The following is a 20,700-nucleotide window of genomic DNA, read 5'->3' as shown; positions in this document are numbered from 1 at the left end:
TAGCAGTAAGATAAAGGATTAGGAAGCTTTTAAAAACCCAGGGAGAGCAACTAAAAGAATCATTAGGAGGGAAAAGATAAAATACGAAAGCAAGCTAGCAAACAATATCAAAGTGGACTGTAAAAGCTTCTTCAAGTATGTGGAAAAAAAAGAGATGAGAGTAGATTTAGGACTGCTAGAAAATGAAGCCAGAGAAATAATAACGAGGAACAAGGAGATGGCAGATGAACTACATGAGTATTTTGCATCAGTCTTCACTGTGGAAGACATCAGCAGTGTGCCACATGTTGAAGGGTGTGAGGGAAGAGAATTGAGTGTGGTTACTATTACAAAGGAGAAGGTGCTCAAAACAGCTTAAAGACCTAGGGGTACATAAGTCACCCGGACCAGATAAACTGCACTCTAGGGTTCTGAAAGAGATAGCAGTAGAGATTGTTGAGGCATAAGGAATGATCTTTCAAGAATCATTGGACTCTGGCATGGTTCTGGAGGACTGAAAAATTGAAAATGTCACTCCACGCTAAGAAAGGAGGAAGGCAGCAGAAAGGAAATTATAGACCAGTTAGCCTGACCTCAAGTGGTTGAGAAGATGTTGGAGTCAATTGTTAAGGATGAGGTGATGGAATACTTGGTGACACAGGCCAAGGTAGGACATGGTCTCCTTAAGGGAAAATCTTGCCTGACAAACCTGTTGGAATTCTTTGAGGAGATTACAAGTAGGATAGATAAAGGGGATACAGTTGATGCTGTATATTTGGACTTTCAGAAGGCCTTTGACAAGGTGCCATACAAGGCTACTTACCAAGTTAAGAGCCCATGGTATTACAGGAGAGTTACTGGCACGGTTAGAGCATTGGCTGATTGGTAGGAGGCAGTGAGTGGGAATAAAAGGATCCTTTTCTGATTGGCTGCCGGTGATTAGTGGTGCTCCACAGGGGTTGGTGTTGGGACCGCTTCATTTTATGCTGTATATAAATGATATAGATGATGGAATACATGGCTTTGTTGCCAAGTTTGCAGATGATGCGAAGATTGGTGGATGGGCAGGTAGAGGTGATGAAACAGGAATTAGACTGATTAGGAGAAAGGACAAGAAAGTGGCAAATGAAATACAGTGTTGGAAAATGCATGATCATGCACTTTGGTAATAAAAATAAATGTGCAGACTATTTCCTTAGGATAGAGGGGTGCCCATTTAAAGCAAAGATGCAGGTAAATTTCTTTAGCCAGAGGGTCGTGAATTTGTGGTACTTTTTGCCACAGGCAGCTGTGGAGGCCAGGTCATTGTGTGTATTTAAGGCAGATCTTGCTAGGTTCTTGACTGAACACAGCATCAAAGGTTACGGGAAGAAGGCCGGGGAGGAGAGCTGAGGAGGGGAGAAAAGGATCAGCCATGATTGAATGGTGGAGCAGACTCAATAGACAATAGACAACACGTGCAGGAGTAGGCCACTCGAGCCAGCACCGCCATTCACTGTGATCATGGCTGATCATCCACAATCAGTATCCAGTTCCTGCCTTATCCCCATAACCTTTGATTCCGCTATCTTTGAGAGCTCTATCCATCTCTTTTTTGAAAGCATCCAGAGACTTGGCCTCCACAGCCTTCTGGGGCAGAGCATTCCATATATCCACCACTCTCTGGGTGAAAAGGTTTTTCCTCAACTCTGTTCTAAATGGCCTATCCCTAATTCTTAAACTGTGGCCTCTGGTTCTGGACTCACCTATCAGCGGGAACATGCTTCCTGCCTCCAGCGTGTCCAATCCCTTAATAATCTTATATGTTTCAATAAGAACCCTTCTCAGCCTTCTAAATTCCAGAGTATACAAGCCCAGTCGCACAAATCTTTCGACATATGACAGTCCCACCATCCCGAGAATTAACCTTGTGAACCTACGCTGCACTCCCTCAATAGCAAGAATGTCCTTCCTCAAATTTGGAGACCAAAACTGCACACAGTACTCCAGGTGTGGTCTCACCAGGGCCCTGTACAGCTGCAGAAGGACATCTTTGCTCTTATACTCAATTCCCCTTGTTATGAAGGCCAGCATGCCATTAGCTTTCTTCACAGCCTGCTGTACTTGCATGCTTGCTTTCAGTGACTGATGTACAAGAACACCTAGATCTCGTTGTGCTTCCCCTTTTCCTAACTTGACTCCATTTAGATAATAATCTGCCTTCCCGTTCTTACCACCAAAGTGGATAACCTCACATTTATCCACATTAAACTGCATCTGCCATGCATCTGCCCACTCACCCAGCCTGTCCAAGTCACCCTGCATTCTCATAACATCCTCCTCACATTTCACACTGCCACCCAGCTTTGTCATCGGCAAATCTGCTAATGTTACTTTTAATTCCCCTATCTAAATCATTAATATATATTGTAAACAGCTGTGGTCCCAGCACTGAACCCCGCCGTACCCCACTGGTCACCGCCTGCCATTCCAAAAGGGAGCCGTTAATCGCTACTCTTCGTTTTCTGTCAGCCAGCCAATTTTCAATCCATGTCAGTACTCTGCCCCCAATACCATGTGCCCTAATTTTTCCCCACTAATCTCCTATGTGGGACTTTACCAAAGGCTTTCTGAAAGTCCAGGTACACTACATCCACTGGCTCTCCCTTGTCCATTTTCATAGTTACATCCTCAAAAAATTCCAGAAGATTAGTCAAGCACGATTTTCCCTTCATAAATCCATGCTGACTGGAACCGATCCTGTTACTGCTATCCAGATGTGCCGTAATTTCATCTTTTATAATTGACTACAGCATCTTTCCCACCACTGACGTCAGGCTAACCAGTCTATAATTCCCTGTTTTCTCTCTTCCTCCCTTCTTGAAGAGAGGGACAACATTAGCCACCCTTCAATCCACAGGAAATGATCCTGAATCTATAGAACATTGGGAAATGATTACCAATGCGTCCACGATTTCTAAAGCCACCTCCTTGAGTACCCTGGGATGCAGACCATCAGGTCCCGGGGACTTATCAGCCTTCAGACCCAACAGCCTATCCAACACCATTTCCTGCCTAATATAAATTTCCTTCAATTCATCCATTACCCTAGGTCCTTTAGCCTCAACTACATCTGGGAGATTGTTTGTGTCTTCCCTAGCGAAGACAGATCCAAAGTACCTGTTCAACTCGTTTGCCATTTTCTTGTTCCCCATAATAAATTCATCCGCTTCTGTCTTCAAGGGTCCAATTTTGGTCTTAACTATTTTTTTTTTCTTTTCATATACCTAAAGAAGCTTCTACTATCCTCCTTTATATTCTTGGCTAGTTTACCTTCGTACCTCATTTTTTCTCCGCGTATTGCCTTTTTAGTTACCTTCAGTTGCTCTTTAAAAGTTTCCCAATCCTCCGGCTTCCCACTCGTCTTTGCTATGTTATACTTCTTCTCTTTTATTTTTATATTGTCCATTACTTCCCTTGTCAGCCACGGCCTCCCCTTACTCCCCTTAGGATCTTTCTTCCTCTCTGGAATGAACTGATCTTGCACCTTCCACATTATTCCCAGAAACACTTGCCATTGCTGTTCCATTGTCATCCCTGCTAGGGTATTGTTCCATTGAACTTTGGCCAGCTCCTCCCTCATAGCATCATAGTTCCCTTTGTTCAACTGTAATACTGACACTTCCAAGTTTCCCTTCTCCCTCTCAAATTGTAGATTTAAACTTATCATATTATGGTCACTACCTCCTAATGGCTCCTTTACCTCAAGGTCCCTATTCAAATCTGGTTCATTGCACAACACTAAATCTAAAATTGCGTTCCCTCTGGTAGGCTCCAGTACAAGCTGTTCTAAGAATCCATCTCGGAGGGACTCCACAAACTCCCTTTCTTGGGGTCCAGTACCAACCTGATTCCTCCAGTCTACCTGCATGTTGAAGTCCCCCATAACAACTGTAACATTACCTTTGCGACATGCCAATTTTAACTCTTGATTCAACTTACACCCTACATCCAGACTACTGTTTGGGGGCCTGTAGATAACTCCCATTAGGGTCTTTCTACCCTTAGAATTTCTCAATTCTATCCATACTGACTCTACGTCTCCTGATTCTATGTCTCCCCCGCTAGGGACTGAATATCATTCCTCACCAACAGAGACACCCCACCCCCTCTGCCCATCAGTCTGTCCTTTCGATAGGACGTATATCCTTGAATATTCATTTCCCAGGCCCTGTCCACTTGAAGCCATATCTCTTGTTATTCCCACAACATCATACTTACTAATTTCCAACTGTGCCTCAAGCTCATCCACTTTATTTCTTATACTCCGTGCATTCATATACAATACTTTTAATTCATTACTCGATGGGCCAAATGGCATATTTCAGCCCTTATGTCTTACAGTCTAAATTGAAGGTTAAGAATTTCAGACAATATAGGAGTTAAGGGTAAATGGAAATCGTCATGGTGAAGTTTAAAGCAAAGTTAGATCAGCCATGATTTTATTGAAACACAAGATCTATTATCACTGTATCTTTAAAACATTGTTTCATTAACACCAATTAACATTCAAGAAATGCTATGTATCACATTTTGATGGGAAGAATAAGAAACAATACAAGTAGCAGAAACAATTCTAAAAGATGTACACAAGAGGCCCAGAAGAACGTGCACACGTCTCTTTGAAAGTACCAAGGCAAATGTATCCTAACTTTATGAAAAGAGGAATAAAATACAAGTGAAAGGAAATCCTGATGAATCTTTAAAAAATACTGTTTTCTCTACATTGTCTGGTTTTGGTCACAACACTTTAAAATGGAATGGACATAGAAGCAGTTTAGTAAAGTGAGGAATTTCAGTTATATAGCTAAAGTAGAGCAGGGAATCCAACTTAGAAGTTTAGCCTGACTAAGGAGTTTGAACTATTCATAACAAAATAAGGGCTAGATCAGTTAAGACCACAATAAGGAGATGTTTCTTCACTTAAAATGGCAAATCTGTAGGGCGATGGAGGCTTTGTCAATCCTATGTCAGATCCTTTAGACACACCTTTTCCCAAGGAGAACGTGACAAGGTGCCCACTACAATTTGTGATATTTTCATTGGAAAAGGTGAATTCAAAGGGATCTGCCATACGATTTTAAAAATATACAATACACTTAAATTGTTCCCATTGGCTACGGGTCTCAGAGGGTAGAACCAGGGAACATAAAATGAAGTAGACTAGCAAAAACAAAATAAAACCAATATAAGAACAAGTTGTTCCCTCACAGATGCCCCATGACCTGCTTACCACAGAGCTTTCAGTTTGCAAGAGGAAAACTGTTTTACAGAGCAAGTACAGGGAGTCGGAGGAGGCAGATTCAAAACGAAGCTGGGCACAGGAAATAACTATAACTTGCAGAACAATAAAGGAGAAAAAAGCAGGGTGTGAGTAGGTCCAGCTAGTTTGCTGCTACCCAGCCGTCATTAACTTGAAGAGGCAAATGGGCTTCAAGCTGACACCAATTGGATGAGGAAGCACATGCCTGCTGTCCGCTGATCCCCCATTTCAACACAATTCCCCAGCTCTTCCGGCCACTAGAGATAGTTCGGTAAGTCACTAGCACCGAGTACAACAATCTCGCCATCCCCCGAGCCCCTCGTGCAGTGTCACTGCTCTTACCCTCCGGTGCTTCCCTATCGCTGATGTGCTGCAGGTTGGTTCCGGGGCTGTGTTCGGGTTCCCTGAGCTCCGCCTCTACCCGATAGGCGTCAATCCGCTCCTGGTGCCGCAGCTCCTGACCTCGAAGCCCACTGCGCCCCGAAAGCGTAGGGCTGCCGCCGGGCGATACACAACAGGACAAGGTGTTCCCCATTGCTCCTTTGACAGCCCTGGGAGAAGGCGGGAGCTGAGAGATAAAGAAAACTCGCTCGGCGAGTGCGGCGGTTTAGCTTCAGGGAGGGGGAAAGGAAAGGGCGGCCCACGTACGACGTCGCTGTCACCGCCGCCTCTACAAGGAGCAGGTAAGGGGAGGGGTATGAAAAGAAATGTCCGCTGACCACTTTCGGCAAACGTTAGCTTTCCGACTCTGATCTGTATGATCTCGGCACCCAGGCTCAGCCCTGCAATCTTCGCCTCTTTCCGCCTTCGCAGAATTCCCCCGCCATGTTGCGCGGCGCCTGGAGTCTGGGGCCCGGCATGGCAACCGAGCCCGCCCACGGGAAGCCCCGCCCCTTACCCCGACTGCCATTGGGTGCCGTCAGGTATATCAATCATAGGCTCTTCTGTCCCTCATTGGTCACGGACTTGGGCAATCATCAATTCTTATTATTGCGAATTAAAGGCGCCTTAAATACTTTTAAGGCGCCTTTAAACCCTCCCATTTTGTTTTCGTAATTTGCAACACCTCAGAGTGAGATCTTTCCCTGTCATTAATACTTACCTATGACATACAGACTTAGACACAAAGTTTGGCAGGCCTCTTATTTTAAAGTGGGTGTTGGATCCTTGTACATCATGCTGTTTACATTAGATTAAATTAGACTGAACCTTGATCTAGAGTTTAACCATAAACCATGTTTGTTAATTCAAACTTGCACTTTAGAATGCCAAAGAAAGTGGAAGAAGATTTCCAACTGTGCCACTGGAATTCGTTATGTCATATGTCTGTACAAATCTGTCAAAAATATGGTTATTTTCCTTGCCAATTCAAATAAAATATTTTTTCTTATTTCAAACCACTGACATCATTGAAAGGAATAACTCAACTGGCAATTGTTCTCGTCTATTTCATTGAAAAGACAGGGTGCTTAAAATTGAACAAGAGTCTAAGGAGATTGACTCTTGTATTAAATAACATGACAACAAAGCACAGTATGTTTTAAGTTAATATTTGAAGAGAATGGTAACAGGTTATGGGATTAGAGTTGGATGAATCTGAGGAAAGATGGTAGTCAAAGGCTAAATGGCATTGTTCTGTATAAAGTTGAAAGTTATTGTCAAACTTCACAGAAAAATTTACTGATCCATTATCAACAAGATAAAGCTCAATCTAGTGCATGGGAGGAGAAAGTCTGATCAACTAGCAATTGCAAGCTCACTATTTTACAAAATATGGTGAATGTTGGAAACGTTGAAAGGGGCAGTTGTGTTTGGAACATAAATCGGAGCAAGAGTAAGTCAGTTGGATCCTCTAGCTTGTTGCGTAGATCCAGTCTTGGCTTCAACACCAATTGTCTTTGCCCCCCTCCCCCCAACCCCCATTGAGCGCCAATGGATCAGACTATTTATAATATAGGGTTTTAAATCTTGTAGGGTTCAATGGAGTAAGTGCAGATAATTGTTTCCACATATAGAAGTTCCAAAATAATTGGCTATACATATAGAAATATTTCTATTTAATGCAATAAGGCATTTGAGAGAAACAGCATGCTCGTGATATTAAACCTGATTCTAATGCTTGGTTATTCTTAGCACATGGAGCTCTCTGGCAAATTAGGCTGTTGAGAGGAATATAAGTAAATGGGACAAATCATTGATTAAGAACTTGGAGGAAGTAGTGGTATGTGTAACCAGGTCAGATGATCTGATTAGACATTTTCATGGTTCAAATTCAGTACAATGTGAGAAACATGGAGGCAGAAGCAACAGCTGGGCAAGTAAAAACAAAATGGAAGATCTCATGGCAGAGACGAAGGGTGATTTAAATCACAAGGGCACAAAGCAAAATGGGTGGTCATACAATGAGTAATGGAGAGGTCTGAATGGTTAAAGGTTACTACAGAATACTGGTTAAGACCAAACATGAGAAAGTCTTCAGATGCTGGAAATCCAAACAACACAGCAGGGCAGGCAGCATTTATGGAAGTGAATAAGCAGTTGACATTTCAGGCTGATTAAGGACATCAATTGGGAGGAATTATGGGACAATCTCTTCAAACATCACTATGTACAGAAATTGATTTTCATCTTATATTTATTTAATTGTGGCATTCAATCCCATATCCTAACCAGTAGTGCACAACTGTTCAAATCTCAGCATTGACCAATGTCAAGTAAGGTTGTGTTGCCTTGTCAGCTGAGAAACTGTGTTGTCCCTTCTCCAGGATCAAGGACACCCCAACCTCAGCAGCCAAGCTGTGGTATGGTATGCAAGACAATACTTATGTTTACAGAACCTCAGAAGGCTGACAACAGATGTTGGAAGAGAAAGATTAAAATGGTAAATAGTTCTCAGCCTGTTAGACAACATCCTGATCTCGGATGACTTGTTGATAGTGTTCATCATTTTCTGTTTTTATGTAATCAAACCAGGAAGTGTTCAGGTTTCACACTATCTGCAGAATTGTACTTATGAATCAACAACAAGTACTTTACAAACCAGAGATTTCATTTACATTTATGAACAGTTAACAATGTAAATTCATCTTTTTGAATTGATTGATTTGATTCAAGGAGAATAACTGAAAACTTTTAGTGAACCTAATGCTTCAGGGGCCCAGAGCACAAGAGTATGGAGACATTAAATCAACTCCCTTTCTCAAGTGGATACCAAAGATCCCACTGAAAATATGATGGAGGATCTTTGACTTCAAATGTCAACTCTGTTTCCACAGAAGCTGCCTGACCTGCTGAGTGTTCCCAGCATATATTTGTTTTTATCCTACTGAGAACATTCTCTCCAATGTCTCCATAATCCTTAATCATTAAGTACCATCATAAAAAGAGATAACCTGAATAATTTCAGTTTTTTATTTCTGGGGACAATTTACTGCCTCAGTTCCTAAATTACAACTAATCATGAGGCAAAAATACTTCATAAGTTATGATGTTCCTTATTCCAATTGTGTGTAAAATGCTATATAAACACCAGCCTTTGATTCCTTTGCAGTCTGCATGAAAATCCAGACTGGACCATAATGGCACTACTGCCGTATGATGCTGCCATGATACCAGAACTCCGGAAATTCCATGAAGCCTCTGCAACTTTCCGATTTGCCAACCAGGACATAGTGATCAGGCAGAACTGGAAGCAGCTTGGGGTAGCGGCAGTGGTGTGGGATGCAGTAAGTATTGGATATCATTTGTGTACAAGGCCACAGTCAGTGGAGGACTGGCTGGGTTCTTTTTGTCAGGCATGACTTAAAAAGCTTTTACTCCCATACATCATTAAGCACTTTGCAGCCAAGATGTTATTTTCAAATATGACCACAGCTTTAAGAAACAGCAGCTAAATTGCATATAGAGCTATCTAAGATCCCCTAATGTTAGTGACCAGAATTTTTCTTTTATTGATTTGGATGAAGGATAAATATTAGCCCAGATAGTGAGAGAATTCCATAGATTCTCTTCAGAATGGCACCATGCTTCCAAAAGGGTCTGACTTAAGGATGCATTTCAAAGATAGATGTAATGGGCAGCAGGATAGCATTTTGGTTAGTGTAATGCTGTTACAGTGCCAGCAATCACCAACTCAGGCTCAATTCCCATCGCTATCTTAAGGAGTTTGTACGTTTGCCCCATGACCACATGGGTTTCCTCCAGGTACTCTAGATTCCTCCCACATTCCAAAGACATACAGGTAAGGTTAGTCAGTTCTGAGCATTTTACATTGGCACTGGAAGCGTGGCGGCACTTGCAGACTGCCCAGCACAATCTTAGTTTATACTTTGACTGTGAGGTTAAGTATAGCTCCAATGCCATATTCAAGTTTGCTGACGACACCACTATTGTTGGCTGAATCAAAGGTGGTGACGAACTGGTATGTAGGAGGGAGGTTGAAAATCTGGCCAAATGGTACCATGACAACCACCTTTCACCCAACATCAAAAAAGCCAAAGAGCTGATTGTTGACTACAGGAGGAGGAAACTGGAGCATGAGCCGGTCCTCATCAGGAGATCGGAGGTAGAGCAGGTCAGAAACTTTCAGAGGATCTGTCCTGGGACCAGCATGTAAATGCCGTTACAAACAAGGCACGGCAACACCTCTACTTTCTTAGAAGTTTGCACAGATTTGGAATGTCATCAAAATCTTTGATAAACTTCTATAGATACACAGTGGAGATTATCCTGACTGGTTGCATCCCAGCCTGAAAAAGAAACACCAGTGCCCATGAACAGAAAAGCCTAAAAAAATGAGAGTGGATAAAGCTCAGTCCATCACCGAAAAAGCCCTCCCCACCATTATGCGCATCTACAAGGAGTACTGCCCCAAGTACCATACCATCCATGGCATGCTCTCTTCTTCTCACTGATGCCATTGGGAAGCAGGTACTGGAGCCTTAGGTCCCACACCACCAGGTTCAGGAACATTTATAAACAGTTAATAACCAAAACCAGCAGAAGCAATTTCACTCACATCAACACCGAATGGATTCCACAACCTACGGACTCACTTTCAAGGACTCTGAAATTCGTGTTCTCATTTTAATTTATTTCTTTGTTTTGTATTTGCACACTTTGCCCTCTTTTGCACATTAGTAGTTGTTTGTCCTCTTTCGTGTGTGTTTTTATTGATTCTATTGTGTTTTTTTGTATCTCCTGTGAATGCTCACAAGAAAATGCATCTCAAGGCAGTATATGGTGACATCTATGTAATTTGATAATAAATTTACTTTGAACGTTGACACAAACAACACACTACATGGTATATTTTGATGTATATGTGAGCTAATTTATATCTCTAAAAGACTGCAATTTTGACAATGCAAACTCCTTAGTGAGAACGTCAGCCTAGCTAACTCTCAGGTCTCGGATGGGACTGAATACAACCTTTTGACTGAGGTGGAGTGCCACCTTTAACACACTGAAATGAGACATGTGACATATATCACAGCCCCCACCACTGGTTCCAGCATTAATGTTTGAATCACAGAAAGATAAACACAGCAATCAGTCCTTTGCTCAGCAAATCTGCGCTGATCATCAACCACCCATCTACATTCATCCTACATTAATCCCACTTATTATTCTTCCCCTAGTCCTCCCGCTGAGTCACACACAAGGGACAATTTACAATGGCCATCTAACTTAACAACCTGCACATCCTTAGGATGCAGAGGAAACCGAACCACCCAAGTGGTCAGAAGGAGAATGTATAAACTGCGCATACAACACTGTGAATTAAGATTGAACCCATAATTGGAGAGATAGGAACATAAGAAATGGGTTATCTGGCCTGTCGAGTCTGTTCCACCATTTAATAAGATCCTGGTGATCTGGCCATGGACTCATCACCTATTGCCTTTTCTCTGTAACCCTCAGTTCCCCTACTATGCAAAAATCTATCCAGCCTTGTCTTAAATATATTAACTGAGGTAGCCTCCACTGCTTCATTGGGCAGAGAATTCCACAGATTCACCACTCTCTGGGAAAAGCAGATCCTCCTCACCTCCATCCTAAATGTACTTCCCTGAATCTTGAGGCTACGTCCCCTAGTTCTAGTCTCACCTACCAGTGGAAACAACTTTCCTGCTTCTATCTTATCTATCCCTTCCATAATTTTAGATGTTTTGTAAGATCTCCTCTCATTCTTCTGAATTCCAGCAAGTACCGTCCCAGGTGACTCAATCTCTCCTCATAGGCTAACCCCCTCATCTCTGGAATCAAGGTGGTGGACCTCCTCTGTACCACCTCCAAAGCCGGTATATCCTTCCTCAAGTAAGGAGACCAGAACTGTACGCAGTACTCCAGGTGCAGCCTCACCAATACCCTGTACAGTTGCAGCATAACCTCCCTGCTCTTAAATTCAATCCCATACCATAATAATCAAGATTAGTACTATAAAAGATGTTTGAAATTGAGATTCTGCAGACAGTATGCACGAATATTTTGTTCAAGAATTTTGCACCGTTCATACAAAAATATTCCCAAGTCAAATCAATGACTTCAAACAAGATGGAAATTCAGGTCAGGCTAATAATAGTATTTATCATCTGGTTATGAATGACACATGACACAAAATTTGTGAAGCTTGCCATTGTCATCGTGCTAACTAGTCAACACAGAAGACGAAGAACCTTCTCCTTGTAACATGGGCTTCAGTGTCCTGAGCTAAGTAGTACAAGGAGGTAGATACAGCCAAGTACAGTGGTCACGTGCAAGAAGAGACCCAGCCCTTTTAGATCCCCGCCATCTCTCATTCCATGAAAACACTGCCTCAGTAAATATTTTGACTTCTCTGAGATGGAGGCAGCCTGTTGAATTGGAGAAATCCAACAATACACAACCTCAAATTCAGGAGAAAGCTCTGAAATATTTCTCATTGGAGGAATTATGTTGAACATGGGGAAAGAATTAAAAACCTAGTGGGTTACCTCACGGTTTGGTCCAAGAAGACCAATACAATCAAAAACTCAGTGTACAATATTCAAAATGTACAGAAAAAACTACACCAGGAGATCACAATTGCATTTAGACCACAAGACATAGGAGCAGAAGTAGGCCATTCGACCTGTCGATTCTGCTCTGCCATTCAATCATAGGCTGATCCAATCTTGTAGTCATCCCCACTCCCCTGCCTTCTCCCTATACCCCTTGATGCCCCAGCTAATCAATAACCTATCTACCTCTGCCATAAATGCACCCAATGACTTGGCCCCTACAGCCTCTCATGGCAACAAATTCCACAGGTCTACCAAAGTAATTTCTCCGCATCTCTGTTCTGAATGGATGTACTTTAATCCTGAAGTTGTGCCCTCTTGTGCTAGACTCCTCTACCATGGGAAATAACTTTGCCATATCAAATCTGTTCAGGCCTTTTAACATTCGGAATGTTTCTGTGAGATCCTCCCTCATTCTCCTAAACTCCAGGGAGCACAGCCCAAGAGCTGCCAGATGTTCCTCATACGGTAACCCTTTCATTCCTGGAATCATTCTCGGGAATCTTCTCTGAACCCTCTCTAATGTCAGTATGTCCTTTCTAAAATAAGAAGCCAAAAACTGCACACAATACTCCAAGTGTGGTTTCACAAGTACCTTATAGGGCCTCAATATCACATCCTTGCTGTTATATTCTATACCTCTAGAAATGAATGCCAACATTGCATTCACCTTCTTCACCACCGACTCAACCTGGAGGTTAACCTTTAGGGTATCCTGCACAAGGACTCCCAAGTCCCTTTGCATCTCTGCATTTTGAATTCTCTCCCCATCTAAATAATAGTCTGCCCATTTATTTCTTCCACCAAAGTGCATGACCATACACTTTCCAACATTGTATTTCATTTGCCACTTCTTTGCCCATTCCCCTAAACTATCCAAGTCTCTCTGCAGGCTGTCTGTTTCCTTAACACTACCCGCTCCTCCACCTATCTTTGTATCATCAGCAAATTTAATCACAAATCCATTAATCCCATAGTCCAAATCATTGACATACATCGTAATAAGCAGCTATCCCTACACCAACCCCTGTGGAACTACACTAGTAACTGGCAGCCAGCCAGAATAGGATCCCTTTATTCCCACTCTCTGTTTTCTGCCTATCCATGGCTCTGTAATTCCATGGGGGAGCTCTTATCTTGCTAAGCAGCCTCATGTGCGGCACCTTGTCAAAGGCCTTCTGGAAATCCACATCTGCTGTAGCTCCTTTGTCTACCCTGCTTGTAGTTTCCTCAAAAAATTGCAATAGGTTGATAGTCCATTTCCCACCACGATGCTGCTCGTTCCACTGAGTTCCTCCAGCAGCTGGTGTTTTGCACCAGATTTCAGCAACTATGTTCCCTTGTTCTCCATGCCTTTCCAAGGTGTAGTCATAGTTTTCGCAAAAGAAACACAACTCAGAAGATATCAAACAGAAAACTAGCAACTCAAAAACTAGAAAAGAGTTAGAAAAACATTCAAGGTGAGCAGACCAGTGGTAAAACTGAATGCTAGGAACTGTCAGTGCTGCACAAAGATGGAAAAGTTAATGAGAGATGTGCTGTATGGAAGAGGTGCAGGGGATAACAGATTTAACAAAACACGTCCAACTGATTTTGACAAATAATCAGCAACTACAGAATGGACCACTGAATTCTATCATCAAAATAATCTGAAGCCCAAGAACATTTTTTTATAGAAAAATGAAAGACAATATGATAAGAACACTTGGAACACAACTGAGATTAAGGAAATAAAACATTTTGTGTTTCAGGCCATTGTACTGTGCACATATCTAGAAATGGGAGTCATCCAGCTACGAGACCGCACTGTTATAGAACTTGGAGCAGGAACTGGGTTGGTTGGAATAGTTGCAGCACTTCTCGGTAGGTGTTGGATTACTATTGATCTTTAGTTCCACCTTATCAAAACCACTTCATAGTTCACGAAGGAATCCACAAACCAACAGAATACTTGTTTGATTTATCTGCTATCTCATTTATGCTGCAAGTTTAGCAAAACCAAAGGAGTTGTGGGATAGGCAGGAGAGGTAAGGGAACGTGGGTCTAAATCTTCAGAACTGCAAATGCTGGAAATCAAAAATAAATTAAAAATACTGGAAATTACCTAGTAGGTGAGATATCATACGAGAACTAAGAGTCTGAGCTCATTGTTAAAGTCAATTATCTCTCAACAGATCAAACAGTGTGACCTTAAGGTCACCAGTGTGATAGTAATTTTGACTCTGTAGCAGTTCCTCAAAGACTTAAGTGTCAGCATCTTCCACAGTAGCCTTGACCACATCTTCGGCTAGCTAATCACCAACTTGTTCGGTTTCTGAGTCACCTTGGAACATCTTGTATTATTTAACCTCTCAAAATGTAGACTACTGTGTTGATGACGTTTACTTAGGTAATATAACTGTATAATCCCCAATCCCTCACCAATCTTTTAACACCATTTTGTTTTTTGTTGGACTTAATCCAGGTGCCAATGTTACGATCACTGATAGAGAGGTGGCTCTACAGTTCCTGGAGTCTAATGTCCGAGATAACATCCCCCATGACCTTCAGAATATGGCATGGATCAGGGAACTAGCCTGGGGGGTAAACCTCTGCCAGTTTGAGCCCGCCAGCTATGATGTTATCCTGGGGGCTGATGTGGTTTATCTGGAGGAGACGTTCCCAGCCTTGCTGGAGACTCTGCAATATCTCAGCTCTGAAAGGACCACGATACTACTGTCCTGCCGCATCCGGTACAAGCGGGATCACAACTTTTTGACGATGCTGGGAAAGCACTTCACAGTGGAGAGAGTCCATTACGACAGCGAGAGGGATGTTCACATTTACAAGGCACAGAAAACAAAGTTGAAGGAAGAACTCTAAGGAAAAGGTAATTACAGATTAGGTCTATAAAGGAACAGGAAGAAGCCTTTTAGCCACTCAAGCCTGTTCTGCTATTCAGCGAGTTAAGCTCTACATTTCAACTTTGACTCATTTTTTTACCTCTTCATGCCTTTAGTCGGGATAGAGCAGAGAAAGACAGAAAATGCTGGAGATAGCATCTGTACATAGAAAAGATTTCAGGGCCTTCATTAGTTTTGATGAAGTACCATCAACCTGAAACATTAAATTTAGTTTTTCCCCTCTCCCTCTCTCTCCACAGCTGCTGCCTGATCAGCTGCGTATCTCCAGCATCTTCTATTTTTATTGAATGTGCGGGTTTGTTTTGTTGCTTTTAGAAATTTCTAACCATCTCAGTGCTTAAATTTTCAGTTGGTGCCGAGCTCAACAACAGCACTGTGGAGGAGCACGTTCCTGATTTTCACAATCTGTTGCTTGAAGTACTTTCTGACCTCAGTCCTCAATGGCCTTGCCCTTGTCACAAACTTCCCATCCCCATCACAGAAAATAACTCATCTCCAGCCACACCATCAAATCCTTTAATCATCTTAAAAACCTTAATTAGACTATCTATTACCCTGCTGCACTTAAGGGTTTATAACCCTAATCTGCAATGCCTTCACTGTTTAACCCTCTTGATTCCAGAGAATCTGTACAACACTCACAAGTCAGAATATTATTACATTGAACCAAAAACCTTTAAATGGCCAGAAATGACTTGCACTGTAGATTTTTCAGTGGGATTGAGGTGGTGGGCTTTTGGGGGTATGGAAGAGTGGCATAGCTCGACAAGTCACTGCCTCATAGCACCAGAGACCTGGCATCCTGTCTGTGTGGAGTTTGCACAATCTCCCAATGAGCAGGCTGTGTCTGTGGTCGAATCATTCAAATTCCTGGAGACCAATACACTGAAGCAGGGCAAGCACATTACGCTCACCACTAGGAAAGCCCAGCAGGGATTGTTCTTCCTATGCCAGCTTGGGAAACTTAACATCTCAGGGTATATCCCGATGAATTTCTACTCATCCATCATTGGAAGTTTTGTAACCATCTCTATCACCGTTTGGTTTCCTGCCACCTCCTCCTTCTCCAAGTCCAGGTTGCAGTGAATAGCCCACTCAGAGATCTTTGGCTCTCAGCCACTGGCATTAACAGATCTGTCCATCACCAGAGCAAAGAAAAGAGCTGGGAAAAAAATATTGCTGACGCCACCCAACCTAGCAGTCACCTATTCACCAAATTGCCATCAGGGTGACGTCCCTCATCACCAGGACTACACATCATCTCTAAAACTTCTTTCCTGTAGCTATCCAGCTTCTTAACAAAACTCACTCAGGTGTAATACCCTAACTGTCTCTGCAAAACATCTGTTAGATGGTCTTTCCTGCTCTCCTTGTTCTGTTGATAATTATGGAGTCTGTTGATATGTTCACATTTATTTAAGTTTGATTATTGACATTTGTGCTTGTGACAGTTCTGCTAGTTGTTGATGCTCATTGCTCTTTGCACTATTGTCTTATAAATTGTTGGTTGCTATTGTGTTGTCTGTTGTGGTATTTTCCTGATCTTTATGCTTGGCACTGAAACACAATCAGTTCTGGTATGGTTCACATGCTGGCAATAAAGTGATTATGATTCTAAGCATGAGGATATCCTCCTACATTCCTAAAACCTGCTGGTTGGCAGGTCATTTGCTTATTGCTGCAGATTAGCCCTAGTGTGTAGGTAAGTGGGAGAATCTGAGGGGGAATTGATGGAAATGTGGGGACAATAAAAATGGGATTAGTCTTAATGGCTGGTTGATAGTTGGCATGAAGGGCATGTTTCTGTACTATATCTCTCATGACCTTATGTGTGTGTTTCAGCAAAAAAGGCAACATTCCATAGGCCTTCTTAATCTTTTTCTTTCATTTGGACTTCTAAACCTCTTTGATATTCCATCCCCACCATCATTTCTATTATTTTGTTATTTAGTAAATGCTCTGATCTTTTTTTTAGATCCAGAATGGGGCATGTCATCTTTTTGGAACCCGTTTTCAACCAATATATTGGTGTCAAAGGGCTCACTGTGAGAAATCTAATAAAGAAACTGTTCTGTTTAAGATAATGTTCTGGCCATGTGATTCTTTTTCTTTACTATGCTTATCATAATTCTTAGCAGTTTAATAATATGCTAGTCTACAAGTGAAAAGGACGTGAGCATAAACCTTGGTAAAGTACTGAAAAAGTGCTGTACTGTCTGATGCTATCTTTGGGGTAAGATGTTAAACTGAGGCACTATGCGGGATCTGAACATCATCTTTCATGAACCATCACTAAGTATATTTATGTCTCAACCCTGTGATATTAAGCCCCAACGATATTGTAGCATTTGGGTCCATGCATCAGATCAGAAGACCTAATCAAAGCATTGGACTGGCAATTCCACTCAAGTGCAAGTAACAGAAACTTTCAAACAGGGAGAACATGGCTGCGCATAGTTATGGAAACAGAACTTATCAAAAAAAAGAAGAGTCAGCCCTCTCACTCTGGTTTCTTGAACAACGTGCATGTGATTACACAGCTCATAACAAAATATACCTACATTCCAAGTCACATTTATCCAAAAGCAAAATACTACAGATGTTGGGAACCTGAAATAAAAATGACAATTGCTAGAAACATTCAGCACAGCAAGAAGCATCTGTGGATAAAGAAAAGTTAATATTTCAAGGTAGGTGAATGATTATCTGCTTGAAACATTAACTTTGTTTCTACCTCCACAGATGCTGCCTAACTTGCTGAATGTTCCTGGGAGTGGATTTTTCTAGCAGTACTCAGAGCTGGCGTACTTCAAGTAGCAAAACATCAAGCTACGTAAAGGGATCCAGGCACTCAGCACACTACATCTCTGTCAACCATTTCTGGGAAGTGACTCACAACATTATGTAAAATACTTTGTATTTTTGAAAGAATTCATTAATGTGGAAAAGGTATTAATGGGGTCAGGACTTGGCAAAGGTAATGCCTCAGGGATGTGATTAGGTTGTGATGTCCACATGATGCTGCATGTAGCCATTGACTATTGAACTGAACGTTGAGAAATTGTATGTGAACATCCACATGTCTAATCTTATGATGGAGTAGTGTTATTGAGCTTAGGGCTCTGCCAAAGTAACTTCTATGGTGATTTCCTCACACTGTGATGACTACAACCAAAATGCTGGACAGAAGCATGAAAGATAACCCCTTATTTGAGATAGTAGCTCTGTAGCAGAAGTGAAACTACACTTCAGATGGATTCAACACCTTCAAGAGAGAAGATTTGGAATGAAAAGAACAATTTGTATTGAAGATATCACTTGAGTGGATAAAGAGGAGTTAATTAAAAAGAGATTGGCATGTTGGTCTTTAAGTCTTACCACTTCATTTATTTTCATTTGTAGCATGTCTGAACAATTTGTGCAGAGTACTGTAACTTCCAATTATAAATAACAGAAGGTGTGACATGTGATAGCACAAGCAGCTCCACTACCCATTCTCTGCCCTCAACAATCACCATAAACATGCCTTGTTCCCAATGGCAAAAACTTGTTCTTTTTTTAAACACTGTATGTCATTTACAATTGAAACTTAAATTAAGTAAGAAACCTGACCACTTAACTGTTAATTATTCAACTGGAGTAGCAGTTTCACTCCATTAGATTTCCATGGCTTGGGCATATGATTTAATATAATTGCTTCACAAGAATAATTTAGTAGAAAACAAAAGCAGTGTTGCTTTTGATTTCTTAATTTTTTTTTGTTTATTCTTCATTACCAGCACCATTTTGTTTAAATATATAAATGAAAACTGGTGACAAATCCTGTTAATAAGAACAAATGTTCTTAAATTCTCCATTTAAACAATTAGTGCGGTAACCACTTAGGATACAAATTTAATATATTTACACTGTCACGTGAATTTTTTCATTCACTCAAATTTTCTCAAAGTCATCGGGAAAACATACATAATGAAAAAGTTAAATGTCAAAAATAGATTTTAAAGTTAATCGATTTCACAGTCAGAAAGCAAAAATACAATTGGTTTTGTGGTTCAAGGAAAGTCTTGTTTTCAGATGTGTCCATTTACCTGAATTCTGCTGTATTCTGGGACATCTCTCCACTTGGGCTGCTGGGAATTTAAAACTCAGCCTTGAATCAGGTGGTACTCTCAACAGAAAGTGAGAAAATCATGGATACAAGTCTCATGCAGAGAGAGCACAGAATATAATATTGAAGGGGTGCTGTTGTTATGTAGAAAAACAGTACATCACAAACCCTTCCTTGTATGATGTTTGTGTTAATCATGACGACAATTGAAATGAAACTGCACATCTGCACATAGAATAGATCTCTCCATACCCCACCTGTTCATGTGTCTATCTAAATGCTTCATAAACTTTGCTATCATCTCCCTTAGCATTGTGTTCTTGGCATCTACTACGCCATGTAAAAACTTGCCTTATAATCCTTTTAAATTTCTCTCTCTCTCTCATCTTAATGTAATCTATTTGAGATTTCCACCCTGGAAAAAGTACTCTTGAAAGTGTTTAATTTTAAATAACCTGTAAAACCTAGAACCCCCCACTGTGGAAATAGCACCATTTGAAAGCAGAGCAGCAAAGTTCAACTGACATTAAAACAGATTATGTGGTCATTTACCACAAAAGGGCTCACAGAACTATTTTGACACATGACAGATTTATTTCAATCAGATAAATAGATAAATTTCTACACGTACTGTGGAGAGCATATTAACTGGATTGGAAAAAGCTGCAGAGTTGTAAACTCAGCCAGCCCCATCATGGCCACTAGCGTCCCCACCATCAAGGACATGTTGAAAAAGCGATGCATTAAAAAGGCGGCATCCATTATTAAGGAGCTCCCCACCCAGGACATGCCCTCTTCTCATTACTACCATCAAGGAGGTTTGGGAGCCTGAAGACACACAGTCAATGTTTTAGGAACAGCTTCTTCCCCTCTGCCATCAGATTTCTGAACGGAGAATGAACCCATAAGTACTACCTCACTATCTTTGTTCTCTTTTTGCACTATTTGTTTTCATACACACACACACACAGTATTATATATAGCACTGTACTGAGTTGATCTGCTGCATTCTTGCTTAATCTTATGAAATCCTGTCACATACAAAGTAATTGAGATGGAGCTAGGAGACTACCAGACTGGCAGAACCAATCAATCAAGCCATTTGCAACAATAAGAATAATCTGGAGGCAGTATGTCACAGTTCAATGGGCATAGATCCTGGGAATAAGAAGTGGTGGCTCAGCATACACTAATCACGGAGGCAACATTCCATCTTAATATTGTTATTTCATGTGGTTACCCTTGACTGACAAATTAATCTTCTGTTTTGAACTGGTAATATTTTAACACTGTTATTAAATAAAGACAGGATCACTTACCTAGGAGTCCTGCATGTGTGTTCGTTGAGGTGAAAATGTTCCTGCATGA

The 20,700-nt window shown here is 41.4% G+C and overlaps 2 protein-coding genes across 6 annotated transcripts in view; one reads left to right on the top strand and one right to left on the bottom strand.

The window, feature by feature from the left end:
• The window catches only part of ccnyl1 (cyclin Y-like 1), a 103,422-nt gene extending 97,225 nt beyond the window's left edge, over positions 1–6,197 (bottom strand). Inside the window, exon 1 of the mRNA XM_072261303.1 lies at positions 5,624–6,197. Coding sequence (XP_072117404.1) covers positions 5,624–5,816 — 193 coding nt within the window. The 5' untranslated portion in view covers positions 5,817–6,197. The remainder of the gene's footprint in view (positions 1–5,623) is intronic.
• mettl21a (methyltransferase 21A, HSPA lysine) lies at positions 5,332–18,618 on the top strand. 5 transcript variants are annotated; one of them, XM_072261308.1, is made up of 6 exons: positions 5,674–5,964; positions 8,047–8,162; positions 8,832–9,006; positions 14,073–14,184; positions 14,786–15,190; positions 17,967–18,618. In XM_072261308.1, the coding sequence occupies exons 3-5, from the start codon at positions 8,860–8,862 to the stop codon at positions 15,181–15,183; spliced, it is 657 nt and encodes a 218-aa protein (XP_072117409.1). In that variant the 5' UTR covers positions 5,674–5,964; positions 8,047–8,162; positions 8,832–8,859; the 3' UTR covers positions 15,184–15,190; positions 17,967–18,618. The 5 variants fall into 5 exon arrangements, with proteins under 5 accessions (XP_072117411.1, XP_072117409.1, XP_072117410.1 ...); XM_072261309.1 differs by having other exon boundaries at positions 8,814–9,006; XM_072261310.1 differs by lacking the exons at positions 5,674–5,964; positions 8,047–8,162 and adding an exon at positions 5,332–5,552.
• The last annotated feature ends 2,082 nt before the right edge of the window (positions 18,619–20,700 follow it).

The sequence above is a fragment of the Mobula birostris genome, chromosome 6 (assembly GCF_030028105.1).
Source record: "Mobula birostris isolate sMobBir1 chromosome 6, sMobBir1.hap1, whole genome shotgun sequence".
NCBI classification, from domain to species: domain Eukaryota; kingdom Metazoa; phylum Chordata; class Chondrichthyes; order Myliobatiformes; family Myliobatidae; genus Mobula; species Mobula birostris.
Note: the sequence above shows the minus strand (reverse complement) of the source record. Positions and strands in the feature narration are given on the sequence as shown.

Excerpts from the sequence above, each read along its gene's own strand:
- mettl21a (XM_072261310.1), top strand. The coding sequence starts at position 8,860 with ATGGCACTACTGCCGTATGATGCTGCCATGATACCAGAACTCCGGAAA. Across the intron at positions 9,007-14,072 it reads CGGCAGTGGTGTGGGATGCA|GCCATTGTACTGTGCACATA; the intron begins GTAAGTATTGGA and ends TTTGTGTTTCAG. Across the intron at positions 14,185-14,785 it reads AATAGTTGCAGCACTTCTCG|GTGCCAATGTTACGATCACT; the intron begins GTAGGTGTTGGA and ends GACTTAATCCAG.